This window comes from Gallus gallus (genome assembly GCF_016699485.2).
Source record: "Gallus gallus isolate bGalGal1 chromosome 16 unlocalized genomic scaffold, bGalGal1.mat.broiler.GRCg7b 16_unloc2, whole genome shotgun sequence".
Lineage (NCBI taxonomy): Eukaryota > Metazoa > Chordata > Aves > Galliformes > Phasianidae > Gallus > Gallus gallus.
In genome coordinates, this window is record NW_024095939.1 from 42,839 (window position 1) to 58,116 (window position 15,278).

General features: G+C 56.9%; 2 protein-coding genes across 5 annotated transcripts; both read right to left on the reverse strand.

The window, feature by feature from the left end:
• Positions 1-1,189: 1,189 nt before the first annotated feature.
• LOC112533551 lies at positions 1,190-4,270 on the reverse strand. Of its 4 annotated transcripts, XM_025155895.2 has the most exons (4): positions 3,941-4,270; positions 3,639-3,848; positions 1,443-2,001; positions 1,190-1,402 (listed from the first exon to the last, which is right to left on the reverse strand). In XM_025155895.2, the coding sequence occupies exons 1-4, from the start codon at positions 4,268-4,270 to the stop codon at positions 1,314-1,316; spliced, it is 1,188 nt and encodes a 395-aa protein (XP_025011663.2). In that variant the 3' UTR covers positions 1,190-1,313. The 4 variants fall into 4 exon arrangements, with proteins under 4 accessions (XP_025011663.2, XP_040512583.1, XP_040512581.1 ...); XM_040656649.1 differs by lacking the exons at positions 1,190-1,402; positions 1,443-2,001 and adding an exon at positions 2,211-3,005 and having other exon boundaries at positions 3,390-3,848; positions 3,941-4,137; XM_040656647.1 differs by lacking the exons at positions 1,190-1,402; positions 1,443-2,001 and adding an exon at positions 2,211-2,866 and having other exon boundaries at positions 2,967-3,848; positions 3,941-4,137.
• Positions 4,061-13,670, reverse strand: LOC100857850 (zinc finger protein 252-like). The gene is made up of 4 exons (XM_040656646.2): positions 13,641-13,670; positions 11,852-11,936; positions 9,719-9,793; positions 4,061-6,667 (listed from the first exon to the last, which is right to left on the reverse strand). The coding sequence occupies exons 2-4, from the start codon at positions 11,883-11,885 to the stop codon at positions 4,641-4,643; spliced, it is 2,136 nt and encodes a 711-aa protein (XP_040512580.1). The 5' UTR covers positions 11,886-11,936; positions 13,641-13,670; the 3' UTR covers positions 4,061-4,640.
• Positions 13,671-15,278: the final 1,608 nt, after the last annotated feature.

The following is a 15,278-nucleotide window of genomic DNA, read 5'->3' on the forward strand; positions in this document are numbered from 1 at the left end:
GGGTCCTAATGGGGTTTGGGGGGGTCCTAATGGGGTTGGGGGGTCCTGATGAGGTCCCAATGGGGTTCAATGGATCCCAATGGGGTTTTCGGGGGGGTCCCAATGGGGTTGGAGGGGTCCTAATGGGGTTTGGGGGGGTCCTGATGGGATTGGGGGGGGTTCTAATGGGGTTTGGGGGGGTCCCAATGGGGTTGGAGGGGTCCTAATGGGGTTGAATGGATCCCAATGGGGTTTGGGTGGGGTCCCGATGGGGTTGGAGGGGTCCTAATGGGGTTGGGGGGGTCCCGATGGGGTTGGGGGGTCCCAATGGGGTTGGAGGGGTCCTAATGGGGTTTGGGGGGGTCCTGATGGGATTGGGGGAGTCCTAATGGGATTTGGGGGGGTCCCAATGGGGTTGGAGGTGTCCTAATGGGGTTGAATGGATCCCAATGGGGTTTGGGGGGGTCCTAATGGGGTTGGGGGGTCCCAATGGGGTTGGAGGGGTCCTGATGGGGTTGAATGGATCCCAGTGGGGTTTTGGGGGGGGTCCCGATGGGGTTGCGGGGTCCTGATGGGGTCCCAATGGGGTTGGAGGGGTCCTAATAGGGTTTGGGGGCGTCCTAATGGGGTTGAATGGATCCCAATGGGGTTTGGGGGGGGTTCCGATGGGGTTGGAGGGGTCCTAATTGGGTTTGGGGGGGTCCCGATGGGATTGGGGGGTCCTGATGGGGTCCCAATGGGGTTGGGGGAGTCCTAATGGGGTTTGGGGGGGGTCCTAATGGGGTTGAATGGATCCCAATGGGGTTTGGGGGGGTCCTAATGGGGTTGGGGGGGTCCCGATGGGATTGGGGGGTTCTGATGGGGTCCCAATGGGGTTTGGGGGGGTCCTGATGGGATTGGGGGGGGTCCTAATGGGGTTGGGGTGTCCCAAGTGGATAAAGAAGGATCCTAATGGGGTTGGAGGGGTCACAATGGGGTTTGAGGGGGTCCTAATGGGGTTGGAGGGGTCACAATGGGGTTTGGGGGGGGTCCTAATGGGGTTGGATGGGTCCCAATGGGGTTGAATTGTTCCCAATGGGGTTTGGAGGGGTCCCAATGGGGTTGAATGGATCCCAATGGGGTTTGGGGGGGGTCCCAATGGGGTTGGGGGGGTCCCAATGGGGTTGAATGGATCCCAATGGGGTTGGGAGGGTCCTAATGGGGTTGGAGGGCTCCCAGTGGGGTTGGGGGGGTCCCAATGGGGTTGGGGGGATCCCAAAGGGATTGGGGGGGTCCCAGTGGGATTGGAGGGATCCCAATGGGAGTGGACAGACCCTAATGGGGTTGGAGGGATCTCAATGGGATCGAAAGGGTCCTGATAGGGTTGGAGCGATCCCAATGGGATTGGAGGAACCCCGATGGGATTGGAGGGGTCCCAAAGGGACCGCAGTGATCCCAAATGGGTGTAGAGGTGTGAGGATGGATCCCAATGGGACTGGAGTGGGACTGGAAATAGGAACGGATGGATCCCAATGGATGGATGACCCCAAACGGACCCCAGAATGGGAACCGATGGATCCCAATAGATGGATGACCCCATATAAATAGGAACTGATGGATCCCAATGGACGGATGACCCCATATGGACCTGGAAATGGGAACCGATGGATCCCAATGGACGGATGACCCCATATGGACCTGGAAATGGGAACCAATGGATCCCAATGGACGGATGACCCCATATGGACCCAGAAATGGGAACTGATGGATTCCAATGGACAGATGACCCCATATGGACACGGATATGGGAACTGATGGCTCCCAATGGACGGATGACCCCAAACGGTCCCAAAAACGGGATCCCAATGGATCCATGTCCTCATATAGCCACGGTAATGGGAACCGATGGATCCCATTGGATGGATGACCCCATATGGCCCTGGATTTGGGAACTGATGGATCCCAATGAATGGATGACCCCATATCAACGGGAACCGATGGATCCCAATGAATGGATGACCCCATATAAACGGGAACCGATGGCTCCCAATGGACGGATGACCCCAAACGGTCCCAAAAAATGGGATCCCAATGGCTCCATGTCCTCATATAGCCACGGTAATGGGAACGGATTGATCCCAATGAATGGCTGACCCCATATAAATGGGAACCGATGGATCCCAATGGACGGATGACCCCATATGGACCTGGATTTGGGAACTGATGGCTCCCAATGGATGGATGACCCCAAACGGTCCCAAAAAACGCGATCCCAATGGCTCAATGTCCTCATATAGCCACAGTAACGGGAACCGATGGATCCCATTGGATGGATGACCCCATATGGACCTGGATTTGGGAACTGATGGCTCCCAATGTACGGATGACCCCATATGGACCTGGATTTGGGAACTGATGGCTCCCAATGTACGGATGACCCCATATGGACCTGGATATGGGAACCGATGGATCCCAATGAGTGGATGACCCCATATCAACGGGAACCGATGGATCCCAATGGACGGATGACCCCATATAAACGGGAACCGATGGCTCCCAATGGACGGATGACCCCATATGGTCCCAAAAACGGGATCCTAATGGCTCCATGTCCTCATATAGCCACGGTAACGGGAACTGATGGATCCCGTTGGATGGATGACCCCATATGGCCCTGGATTTGGGAACTGATGGATCCCAGTGAATGGATGACCCCATATCAACGGGAACCGATGGCTCCCAATGGACAGATGACCCCAAATGGTCCCAAAAAACAGGATCCCAATGGCTCCATGTCCTCATATAGCCACGGTAACGGGAACCGATGGATCCCATTGGATGGATGACCCCATATGGACCTGGATTTGGGAACTGATGGCTCCCAATGGACGGATGACCCCATATGGACCTGGATTTGGGAACTGATGGCTCCCAATGGACGGGTGACCCCATACGGACCTGGATTTGGGAACTGATGGCTCCCAATGGATGGATGACCCCATATGGACCTGGATATGGGAACCGATGGATCCCAATGAGTGGATGACCCCATATCAACGGGAACTGATGGATCCCAATGGACGGATGACCCCAAATGGTCCCAAAAAACGCGATCCCAATGGCTCAATGTCCTCATATAGCCACGGTAACGGGAACTGATGGATCCCAATGAGTGGATGACCCCATATGGACCCAGATATGGGAACGGACGGATCCCAATGGACAGATGACCCCATATGGACCTGGATTTGGGAACTGATGGATCCCAATGGATGGATGACCCCATATGGACCTGGATTTGGGAACTGATGGCTCCCAATGGACGGATGACCCCATATGGACCCAGATATGGGAACTGATGTATCCCAATGGATGGATGACCCCATATGGACCCGGAAATGGGAACCAATGGATCCCAATAAGTGGATGACCCCATATCAACGGGAACCGATGGATCCCAATGAATGGATGACCCCATATAAACGGGAACCGATGGTCCCAATGGACGGATGACCCCAAACGGTCCCAAAAAACGGGATGCCAATGGCTCCATGGCCTCATATAGCCACGGTAACGGGAACTGATGGATCCCATTGGACGGATGACCCCATATGGACCTGGATATGGGAACCGATGGATCCCAATGAGTGGATGACCCCATATCAACGGGAACCGATGGCTCCCAATGGACGGATGACCCCAAACGGTCCCAAAAAACAGGATCCCAATGGCTCCATGTCCTCATATAGCCACGGTAACGGGAACTGATGGATCCCAATGTACGGATGACCCCATATGGACCCAGATATGGGAACTGATGGCTCCCAATGGACGGATGACCCCATATGGACCTGGATTTGGGAACTGATGGCTCCCAATGGACGGATGACCCCATATGGACCTGGATATGGGAACCGATGGATCCCAATGAGTGGATGACCCCATATCAATGGGAACCGATGGCTCCCAATGGACAGATGACCCCAAACGGTCCCAAAAAACGGGATCCCAATGGCTCCATGTCCTCATATAGCCACGGTAACGGGAACTGATGGATCCCAATGTACGGATGACCCCATATGGACCCAGATATGGGAACTGATGGCTCCCAATGGACGGATGACCCCATATGGACCTGGATTTGGGAACTGATGGCTCCCAATGGACGGATGACCCCATATGGACCTGGATATGGGAACCGATGGATCCCAATGAGTGGATGACCCCATATCAACGGGAACCGATGGATCCCAATGGACGGATGACCCCAAACGGTCCCAAAAACGGGATCCCAATGGCTCCATGTCCTCATATAGCCACGGTAACGGGAACCGATGGATCCCAATGAGTGGATGACCCCATATAAACGGGAACCGATGGCTCCCAATGGACGGATGACCCCATATGGTCCCAAAAACAGGATCCTAATGGCTCCATGTCCTCATATAGCCACGGTAACGGGAACTGATGGATCCCATTGGATGGATGACCCCATATGGCCCTGGATTTGGGAACTGATGGCTCCCAATGAATGGATGACCCCATATCAACGGGAACCGATGGCTCCCAATGGACGGATGACCCCAAACGGTCCCAAAAAACGGGATCCCAATGGCTCCATGTCCTCATATAGCCACGGAAAGAGGATCCCATTGGCCATCATTCCCCCGCGGCAGCCGCGCTCACTCGGCCATGGACGACGCCGGCGCGCCGGGAGCGGCACCGGCAGGCGGTGGGAAACCGGGGGGCACAAAGGCTCTTGCAGGGAAAGACAGAGCCCAGGGCAGCTCCAGGGGGGACAGCGGCAGGGGGGGTCCGGTGGCGGCGGCGGCAGCAACGGTGCCGGTGGGAAAGGGGGGCGTTCCGACATCAGCGGGGCTCGGCAGGGGGGTCTTCTCCCCGCTATGGGTTCTCCGGTGCCGGTTGAGGTGGGAGCTGCGGCTGAAGCACTTCCCGCAGGCCGGGCAGGCGTAGGGCTTCTCTCCGGTGTGAACGCGGCGGTGGATGGTGAGCTCGGAGCGTTGGATGAAGCTCTTGCCACACTCGGGGCAGCCGTAGGGCTTCTCCCCGAGGTGGATGCGTTGGTGTTTGATGAGGTTGGAGGAGACGCTGAAGCACTTCCCGCAGACGTTGCAGCTGTAGGGTTTCTCCCCCGTGTGCATCCTCCGGTGCTTGGTCAGGTCCGACTTTTGGATGAAACCCTTCCCGCAATCCCCGCACTTGTAGGGTTTGTCCCCCAGGTGGGTGCGTTGGTGCTTGATGAGGTTGGAACGGACCCCGAAGCTCTTCCCGCAGTCCCCGCACTTATAGGGTTTCTCCCCCGTGTGCATCCGCCGGTGCTTGGCCAGAGCCGAGTTCTGCCCGAAGCCCTTCCCGCATTCGGGGCACACGTAGGGTTTCTCTCCTGTTTGGGTCCCCTGGTGCTTCACGCTCTCGGCCACGCTCTTCCCACACTCGCTGCACTTCCCCTTCTCCGTCCTCCACCTCCTCCCCCCCTCCTCTTCCTCGCCGTGGATCCTCCGGTGCCTCTCCAGGTGGGATCCCTGCGAGAAACCCTTCCCGCAGTCCCCGCACTTATAGGGTTTTTCGCCTCCGTGGATCCGACGGTGCCGGTCCAGGTGGGAACTCCAAGCGAAGCTCTTCCCGCACTCCCCGCATTGGTAAGGCTTGCCGGCGCCGTGGCCCCGTTGGTGCCGAGCCAACGCCGCGCTCAACCCGAAGCCCTTCCCGCACTCCGAGCACTTGTAGGGTTTCTCAACCGCGGCGCCGTGGCGGCGTTTGGGATGGCTTTTGCCGTAGGGTTTCCCGATGCATTCCCCGCATTGAGCGGCGCCGGCGCCGGAGCCGTGAGTCCGTCGGTGCCGGTCCAGATGGGAGCTCCAACTGAAGCTCTTACCGCATTCGGGACAGGCGTAGGGTTTCTCACCGGTGTGGATGCGCCGATGCCTTTCCAGGTGGGAATTCCAATTGAAGCCCTTCCCGCAGTCCCCGCATTTGTAGGGTTTCTCCTCCAGGTGTTGCTTTTGGTGCTTTACCAAACCGGAGCTGGCAGGGAAGGTTTTACCGCACACCCCGCATTGGCACGGAGTCGGCGGCGCCGCGGTGCCGGAACCGCCGCCACCGCCACCGCCACCACCGTGGACCCGTTGGTGTTGGATGAAGGCTGAACCCACGCTGAAGGCTTTGCCGCACTCGGGGCACTTGTAGGGTTTGTCCCCGTTGTGCCGGCGTTGGTGGGTGATGAGCGTCGAGCTCAACCGAAAGCACTTGCCGCATTCGGGGCACTTGTAGGGTTTCTCGGCCCCACGCCGGCGTTTGGGGAAGGCAGAACCAAAAGCCAAAGCTTTGCCGCAGTCGTGGCACCTCCCGTGGCCCAAAAGGCTCCTCTGGGGGTATTTCTTGAAGCCACGGCGCCCCGTTTTGCCACCCCCTCCCCTTTTGGCGGAGCGGGGTGGGCTTTCGGCTTTGGGGGGTTCTCCCGGCGCTGCCGGCGCCGTCCCGTCACCGTTGGGTGGGCTGGGGGGTTTGGGTTTGGGTGCCGGCGTGGCTTCGGGGTCGCCGGATTCGGGGTGGGGGGGTGGGGGCGGTGGGGGCGGTGGGGGTGGGGGTGGTTCATCGTCGTCGTCGTCTTCGTCGTCGTCGTCGTCGTCCTCCTCCTCCTCCTCAGGGTCGCTCTGCAGGGCCGGGTCTGCAGGGGGAGCGGGCGGCTCTGGGAGCACCCGGGTATGGGGGGGGGGGAGGCAAAAAGACCCCCGGTTGGGTTGGTTATGTTGGGTTGGGATGGGTTGGTTGGGTGGGGTTGGGATGGGTTGGTTATGTTGGGTTGGGTTGGGATGGGTTGGTTATGTTGGGTTGGGATGGGTTTGTTACGTAGGGTTGGGATGGGAAGGATTGGGATGGGTTGGGATGGGTTGGTTATGTTGGGTTGGGATGGGTTGGTGGGGTTGGGTTGGGATGGGATGGGTTGGGTTGGGTTGGGATGGGTTGGTGGGGTTGGGTTGAGATGGGTTGGTGGGGTTGGGTTGGGATGGGTTGGTTGGGTGGGGTTGGGATGGGTTGGTTGGGTGGGGTTGGGTTGGGATGGGTTGGTTATGTTGGGTTGGGATGGGTTTGTTACGTAGGGTTGGGATGGGAAGGATTGGGATGGGTTGGGATGGGTTGGTTATGTTGGGTTGGGATGGGATGGGTTGGGTTGGGTTGGGATGGGTTGGTTATGTTGGGATGGGTTGAGATGGGTTGGTGGGGTTGGGTTGGAATGGGTTGATTATGTTGGGTTGGGAAGGATTGGGATGGGGTGGGAAGGGATAGGTTGGTTATGTTGGAATGGGTTGGGATGGGTTGGTTATGTTGGGTTGGGATGGGTTTGTTACGTAGGGTTGGGATGGGAAGGATTGGGATGGGTTGGGATGGGATGGGTTGGTTGGGTTGGGTTGAGATGGGTTGGTGGGGTTGGGTTGGGATGGGATGGGTTGGGTTGGGTTGGGATGGGTTGGTTATGTTGGAATGGGTTGAGATGGGTTGGGATGGGTTGGTGGGGTTGGTTTGGGATGGGTTGGTGGGGTTGGTTTGGGATGGGTTGGTTATGTTGGGTTGGGATGGGTTGGTGGGGTTGGGTTGAGATGGGTTGGTGGGGTTGGGTTGGGATGGGTGGGTTGGGTTGGGTTGGGTTGGGATGGGTTGATTGGGTTGGGATGGGTTGATTGGGTTGGGTTGGGATAAGTTGGTTATGTTGGGTTGGGATGGGATGAGTTGGGTTGGGATGGGATGAGTTGGGTTGGGATGGGTTGGTTATACTGGGTTGGGATGAGAAGGATTGGGATGCGTTGGTTATGTTGGGTTGGGTTGGGATGGGTTGGTTATGTTGGGCTGGGTTGGGCTGGGATAGGTTTGTTACGTAGGGTTGGGATGGGAAGGATTGGGATGGGTTGGTTATGTTGGGTTGGGATAGGTTGGTGGGGTTGGGTTGGGATGGATTGGTTATGTTGGGTTGGTTATGTTGGGTTGGGATGGGAAGGATTGGGATGGGATGGGTTGGTGGGGTTGGGTTGGGATGGGTTGGGATGGGTTGGGATGGGTTCGGGGGGTTGGGTTGGGATGGGTTGGTTACGTTGGGTTGGGATGGGAAGGATTGGGATGGGTTGGGATGGGATGGGTTGGTTATGTTGGGTTGGGTTGGGAAGGATTGAGATGGGATGTGTTGGGATGGGTTGGGTTGGTTGGGAGGAGTGACCCGATGATGACCCCCCCCAAAATACCGCAAAACAACCCATTTTTACCCCAAAATCAGCACTCACTCACTACAGCACCCTTAGAACTCATTGAAGACCACCCCAAAAACCCCAACCCCCCCCCAAAGAACCCCAAAACCGCCCATTTACACCCCAAAATCAGCACTCACCGACCCCCATCCCGCGGCATCGGAGTGACCCGATGAAGACCCCCAAAACGACCCCAAAACCCCTCATTTTCACCCCAAAATCAGCACTCACCCACCACGGCACCATTAGAACTCATTGAAGACCACCCCAAAAACCCCAAACCCCCCCCAAAGAACCCTGAAACAGCCCATTTTCACCCCAAAGTCAGCACTCACCGACCCCCATCCCGCGGCGTCAGAGTGACCCGATGAAGACCCCCAAAACGACCCCAAAACCCCCCATTTTCACCCCAAAATCAGCACTCACCCACTACAGCACCCTTAGAACTCATTGAAGACCACCCCAAAAACCCCAAACCCCTTCCATAGAACCCCAAAACTGCCCATTTTCACCCCAAAATCAGCACTCACCGACCCCCATCCCGCGGTGTCAGAGTGACCCGATGAAGACCCCCAAAACGACCCCAAAACTGCCCATTTTCACCCCAAAATCAGCACTCACCCACTACAGCACCCTTAGAACTCATTGAAGACCACCCCAAAAACCCCAACCCCCCCCAAAGAACCCCAAAACCGCTCATTTTCACCCCAAAATCAGCACTCACCGACCCCCATCCCACAGCATCAGAGTGACCCGATGAAGACCCCCAAAACGACCCCAAAACCCCCCATTTTCACCCCAAAATCAGCACTCACCCACTACAGCACCCTTAGAACTCATTGAAGACCACCCCAAAAACCCCAAACCCCCCCCAAAGAACCCCAAAACAGCCCATTTTCACCCCAAAATCAGCACTCACCGACCCCCATCCCACGGCGTCGGAGTGACCCGATGAAGACCCCCAAAACGACCCCAAAACCCCTAATTTTCACCCCAAAATCAGCACTCACCCACTACAGCACCCTTAGAACTCATTGAAGACCACCCCAAAAACCCCAACCCCCCCCAAAGAACCCCAAAACCGCTCATTTTCACCCCAAAATCAGCACTCACCGACCCCCATCCCACAGCATCAGAGTGACCCGATGAAGACCCCCAAAACGACCCCAAAACCCCCCATTTTCACCCCAAAATCAGCACTCACCCACTACAGCACCCTTAGAACTCATTGAAGACCACCCCAAAAACCCCAAACCCCCCCCAAAGAACCCCAAAACAGCCCATTTTCACCCCAAAATCAGCACTCACCGACCCCCATCCCACGGCGTCGGAGTGACCCGATGAAGACCCCCAAAACGACCCCAAAACCCCTAATTTTCACCCCAAAATCAGCACTCACCCACTACAGCACCCTTAGAACTCATTGAAGACCACCCCAAAAACCCCAACCCCCCCCAAAGAACCCCAAAACCGTCCATTTTCACCCCAAAATCAGCACTCACCGACCCCCATCCCGCGGCGCCGGTGGGACTCAGCGAAGGCGGTGATTCGGGGCCAACTGATGGCGATTTCCTCCGCTGTGGGCAGCACCAAAAGCGGCTGATTTCACCCCAAAATTCCCCCATCTGGCCCCAAAATCCCCCGATCTGACCCCAAAATTAACCTGACCCCAAAATTCACTTCCTTGACCCCTAAATTCCCCGATCGGACCCCGAAATTCCCTCATCTGACCTCAAAATTCCCTGATTGGATGCCAAAATTCCTCGATCTGACCCCAAAATCCCCCAATTTGACCCCAAAATTTCCTCATCTGACCCCCAAATTCCCCAATCGGACCCCAAAATTCCCCAATTGGACCCCAAAATTCCCTGATTTGTCCCCAAAATTCTCTCATCTGACCCCAAAATTCCCCAATTGGACCCCAAAATTCCCTCATCTCACCCAAAATTCCCCAATTAGACCCCAAAATTCCCCAATCTGACCCGAAAATTCCTCGATCTGACCCCAAAATTCCCCAATTGGACCCCAAAATTCCCCAATCGAACCCCAAAATTCCCTGATTTGACCCCAAAATTCCCTCATCTGACCCCAAAATTCCTTGATCTGATCCCAAAATTCCCAATTTGACCCCAAAATTAACATATTTGACCCCAAAATTCCCTGATTTGACCCCCAAATTCCCCAATTTGACCCCAAAATTCCCCAATCGAACCCTGTAATTCCCTGATTTGACCCCAAAATTCCCCAATCTGACCCCAAAATTCCTTGATCTGACCCCAAAATTCCCCAATTGGACCCCAAAATTAACATATTTGACCCCAAAAATCCCTGATTAGACCCAAAAATTCATCCATCTGACCCCAAAATTCCCCGACTTTTTGGGGTGAAAACCACCATTTTGGATCCATCCCCCCCCATTCTTTTGGGGCGAAAAACCGCCATTTTGGGTCCATTCCCCCCCCCATTTTTTTGGGGTGAAAACCCAACATTTTGGGTCCGTCCCTCCTCATTTTTTGGGGCGAAAAACCACCATTTTGGATCCATCCCCCCCCATTCTTTTGGGGTGAAAACCCAACATTTTGGGTCCATTCCCCCCCCATTTTTTGGGGTGAAAAACCACCATTTTGGGTCCATCCCCCCCATTCTTTTGGGGCGAAAAACCACCATTTTGGGTCCGTTCCCCACCCCATTTTTTAGGGGTGAAAAACGGCCATTTTGGGTCCGTCCCCCCCCCATTTTTGGGGGTGAAAAACCACCATTTTGGGTCCATCCCCCCCATTCTTTTGGGGCGAAAAACCACCATTTTGGGTCCGTTCCCCCCCATTTTTGGGGGTGAAAAACCGCCATTTTGGGTCTGTCCCCCCCTCCCCCATTTTTTGGGGTGAAAACCCAACATTTTGGGTCTGTGCCTCCCCCATTTTTTGGGCTGAAAAAACACCATTTTGGGTCCGTTCCCTCCCCATTTTTTTGGGGCGAAAAACCACCATTTGGGGTCCGTCTCTCCCCATTTTTTTGGGGTGAAAAACCACCATTTTGGGTCCGTTCCCCACCCCATTTTTGGGGGTGAAAAATGGCCATTTTGGGTCCGTCCCCCCCCCATTTTTTGGGGGGAAAAACCACCATTTTGGGTCTGTCCCCCCCCCCATTTTTTGGGGCAAAAAACCACCATTTGGGATCCGTCTCTCCCCATTTTTTTGGGGTGAAAAACCACCATTTTGGGTCCACCCCCCATCATTTTTGGGGGTGAAAAACCGCCATTTTGGGTCTGTCCCCCCCTCCCCCATTTTTTTGGGGTGAAAACCCAACATTTTGGGTCTGTGCCTCCCCCATTTATTGGGCTGAAAAAACACCATTTTGGGTCCGTTCCCTCCCCATTTTTTGGGGCGAAAAACCACCATTTTGGGTCCGTTCCCCCCCATTTTTGGGGGTGAAAATGACCATTTTGGGTCCACATTTCCCCCCCCATTTTTGGGGGTGAAAAACCCCCATTTTGGGTCTGTCCCCCCCCCATTTTTTGGGGCGAAAAACCACCATTTTGGGTCCGTTCCCCCCCATTTTTGGGGGTGAAAAACCACCATTTTGGGTCAGCGCCCCCCACCCCTTTTGCCCCCCCCCCCCCCCCAAAGTCCCCTCACCCAATGAGATGACGTTCTCGTAGCTCTCCTGCATGGCAGCCTTTTGGGGGGGGGGGGGGGGGGTCCCCGAATATTATGGGATGGCCTGAAAGAAGGGGGGGGGGGGTCCTAATTAATTGGATCGTTAATTAATGGGGGGGGACCTAATGATGGAGATGGGGGGGGGAGCAACTAATAGGGATCTGAAGTTAATGGGGGGGGGGTCCTCAAATATTATGGGATGGCCTGAAAGAAGGGGGGGGGGGTCCTAATTAATTGGATCGTTAATTAATGGGGGGGTCCTAATGATGGAGATTGGGGGGGGAGGGGCAATTAATGGGGACTTGAAATTAATGGGGGGGGTTGGGGGGTCCCAGAATATTATGGGATGGCCTGAAAGGGGGGGGAGGGGGGGGGAAGAAGGTGGGTCCCCAATTAATTGGGATCGTTAATTAATGGGGGGGTCCTAATGATGGAGATGGGGGGGGGGGAGGGCAATTAATGGGGATCAGAAATTAATGGGGGGGGGGGGGGTGGTCCTCAAATATTATGGGATGGCCTGAAGGGGGAGGGAGTTCTAATTAATTGGATCATTAATTAATGGGGGGGCCCTAATGATGGAGATGGGGGGGGGGGAGGGCAATTAATGGGGATCAGAAATTAATGGGGGGGGGGGTTGGGGGGGTCCCAGAATATTATGGGATGGCCTGAAAGGGGGGGGGGGGGGGGGGGGGAGAAAGGGGGGGGTCTCCAATTAATTGGGATTGTTAATTAATGGGGGCCTTAATGATGAGGGGAGCATATGAAGGGGAGAAGGGGGGGGCAGGTAATTGGGATCATTAATTAATTGGGGGGTCCTAAATTGATGGGTGTGGAAGAGGGGGGACCCCAAATGAGGGGGGGCCAGTATTAATTGGGATCGTTAATTAATGGGGGGGCTCCTAATGGTGCGGGGGGGTCACAATTACTTGGGATCATTAATTAATGGGGGGGGGGGAAGAGGAGGAACCCCAAATGAGGGGGGATCCCCAATTAATTGGGATCATTAATTAATGGGGGGGTCCTAGTGATGGGGGGGGTCCCAAATTAATTGGGATCATTAATTAATGGGGGGCCCATAGAAGGGGTGGGGTATTATGGGATGGGATCGTGGGGGGGTCCGGAGGGTTTGGGGTGGAGGTATTATGGGATGGGGGGGGGGGGGGGTCGTCTATAGAGGGTGGGGGGTCCATAGGGTGGGGGAGGGGGGTATTATGGGATGGGGTTGTGGGGGCGTGGGGGGGTACAGAGGGTTTGGGGTGGGGGTATTATGGGATGGGGGGGGGTGTCTATAGAGGGAAGGGGGTCCATAGGGTGGGGGAGGGGAGGTGTTATGGGATGGGGTCGTGGGGGATGTGGGGGGTTCCGGAGGATCCATAGAGTGGGGGTATTATGGGATGGTGGGGGGGGGGGGTCTATAGAGGGTGGGGGGTCCATAGGGTGGGGGAGGGGGGTGTTATGGGATGGGGTCGTGGGGGATGTGGGGGGGGTCCGGAGGATCCATAGAGTGGGGGTATTATGGGATGGTGGGGGGGGGGGGTCTATAGAGGGTGGGGGGTCCATAGGGTGGGGGAGGGGGGCATTATGGGATGGGGTCGTAGGGGGTGTGGGGGGGGGGTTCGGAGGGTCCATAGGGTGGGGGTATTATGGGATGGCGAGGGGCGGTCAAAAGGGGATTGGGGGTCCCCAGCGGGGGGGGAGGGGGGGAGGGGTATTATGGGATGGGGTCGTGGGGGCGTGGGGGGGTCCGAAGGGTTTGGGGTGGGGGTACCTGCGGTGCGCGCGGCTCCGGGAGCGGAATGGGGGGGGGCACAGGAAGGGGCCGGGCCCGGGGGGGGGGGCGGAGCTTTGGGTTGAAGGGGGGGGGGGGCGGAAATACAACGGGAATCGGGAAAAGGGTCGGGAGGTAATGGGGGGGAATGGGGATGGGAATGGAATAGGGGGAATGGGAATGGGGGGGGGGGGGGGAGTGGGATGGGGGTGGGTTGGGGGGGGCGGTGGGAATGGGGGGGGTGGGAATGGAATGGAATGGAATGGGGGGAGTGGGGATGGGGGGGGATGGGAATGGGGGGGCAATGGGGGGGGCTGGGAATGGAATGGGGGGAGTGGGATGGGAATGGGAATGGGGGGGTCTGGGAATGGGGGGGATGGGGGGGAATGGGAGGGGGGACTGGGAATGGGAATGGGAATGGGAATGGGGGAGAATGGGAATGGGGGGTGGGTTGGGGGGGCTGGGAATGGAATGGGGGGAGTGGGAATGGGGGGGCAATGGGGGGGGCTGGGAATGGAATGGGGGGAGTGGGATGGAAATGAGAATGGGGGGGTCTGGGAATGGGGGGGATGGGGGGGAATGGGAATGGGGGAGAATGGGAATGGGGGGGCAATGGGGGGGGGCTGGGAATGGAATGGGGGGAGTGGGAATGGGGGGGTGTGGGGGGGCTGGGAATGGAATGGGGGGAGTGGGAATGGGGGGGCAATGGGGGGGCTGGGAATGGAATGGGGGGAGTGGGAATGGGGGGGTGTGGGGGGGCTGGGAATGGAATGGGGGGAGTGGGAATGGGGGGGTGTGGGGGGGGCTGGGAATGGAATGGGGGGAGTGGGAATGGGGGGGTGGGGGGGACTGGGAATGGAATGGGGGGAGTGGGAATGGGGGGGCAATGGGGGGGCTGGGAATGGAATGGGGGGAGTGGGAGTGGGGGAGGATGGGGGGGACTGGGGATGGAATGGGGGGGAATGAGAATGGGAATGGGAGGGATGGGGAGGAATGGGAATGGAATGGGGGGGTGGGAATGGGAATGGGAATGGGGGGGATGGGAGGGGGGACTGGGAATGGGAATGGGGGGGATTGGGATGGGGGGTGAGTTGGGGGGGCAGTGGGAATGGAGGGTGGAATGGGGGGGGTGGGAATGGAATGGGGGGAGTGGGAATGGGAATGGGATAGGACTGGGAATGGGGAATGGAATGGGAATGGGATTGGGAATGGAATGGGAATGGGATTGGGAATGAGAATGGGAATGGGATGGAATTGGGAATGGGGGATGGGAATGGGGAATGGGAGTGGGAATGGGATGGAAGTGGGAATGGGGAATGGGATGGGAATAGGGGATGGGATGGGATGGGAATGGGGAATAGGAGTGGAAGTGTGGAATGGGATTGGGAATGGGAATGGGATGGGATGGGAATGGGGGAGGGGAATGGGATGGGAATGGGATGGGATGGGGATGGGATGGGATGGGGATGGGATGGAACTAGGAATGGGGGATGGGAATGGGGAATGGGAGTTGGAATGGGAATGGGGAATGGGAATGGGGAATGGAATGGGAATGCGACAGACTGGGAATGGGGGATGGGAATGGGACGGACTGGGAATGGGGAATAGGAGTGGAAGTGTGGAATGGGATTGGGAATG

Bases quoted from the DNA above. Each gene is read 5' to 3' on its own strand.
- LOC100857850 (XM_040656646.2), bottom strand. From the start codon at position 11,885: ATGCAGGAGAGCTACGAGAACGTCATCTCATTGG. The intron at 9,794-11,851 runs GTGAGGGGACTT...TGCTGCCCACAG, and splicing joins CGAGAACGTCATCTCATTGG to CGGAGGAAATCGCCATCAGT. The intron at 6,668-9,718 runs GTGAGTGCTGAT...GGGTGCTCCCAG, and splicing joins GCGCCGCGGGATGGGGGTCG to AGCCGCCCGCTCCCCCTGCA.
- LOC112533551 (XM_040656647.1), bottom strand. From the start codon at position 4,137: ATGGGGTCATCCGTCCATTGGGAGCCATCAGTTCCCAAATCCAGGTCC. The intron at 3,849-3,940 runs GTCATCTGTCCA...GGTCCATATGGG, and splicing joins GTTTTTTGGGACCGTTTGGG to GTCATCCGTCCATTGGGAGC. The intron at 2,867-2,966 runs GTCCATATGGGG...TCCCAAATCCAG, and splicing joins CCATCGGTTCCCATATCCAG to GTCCATATGGGGTCATCCGT.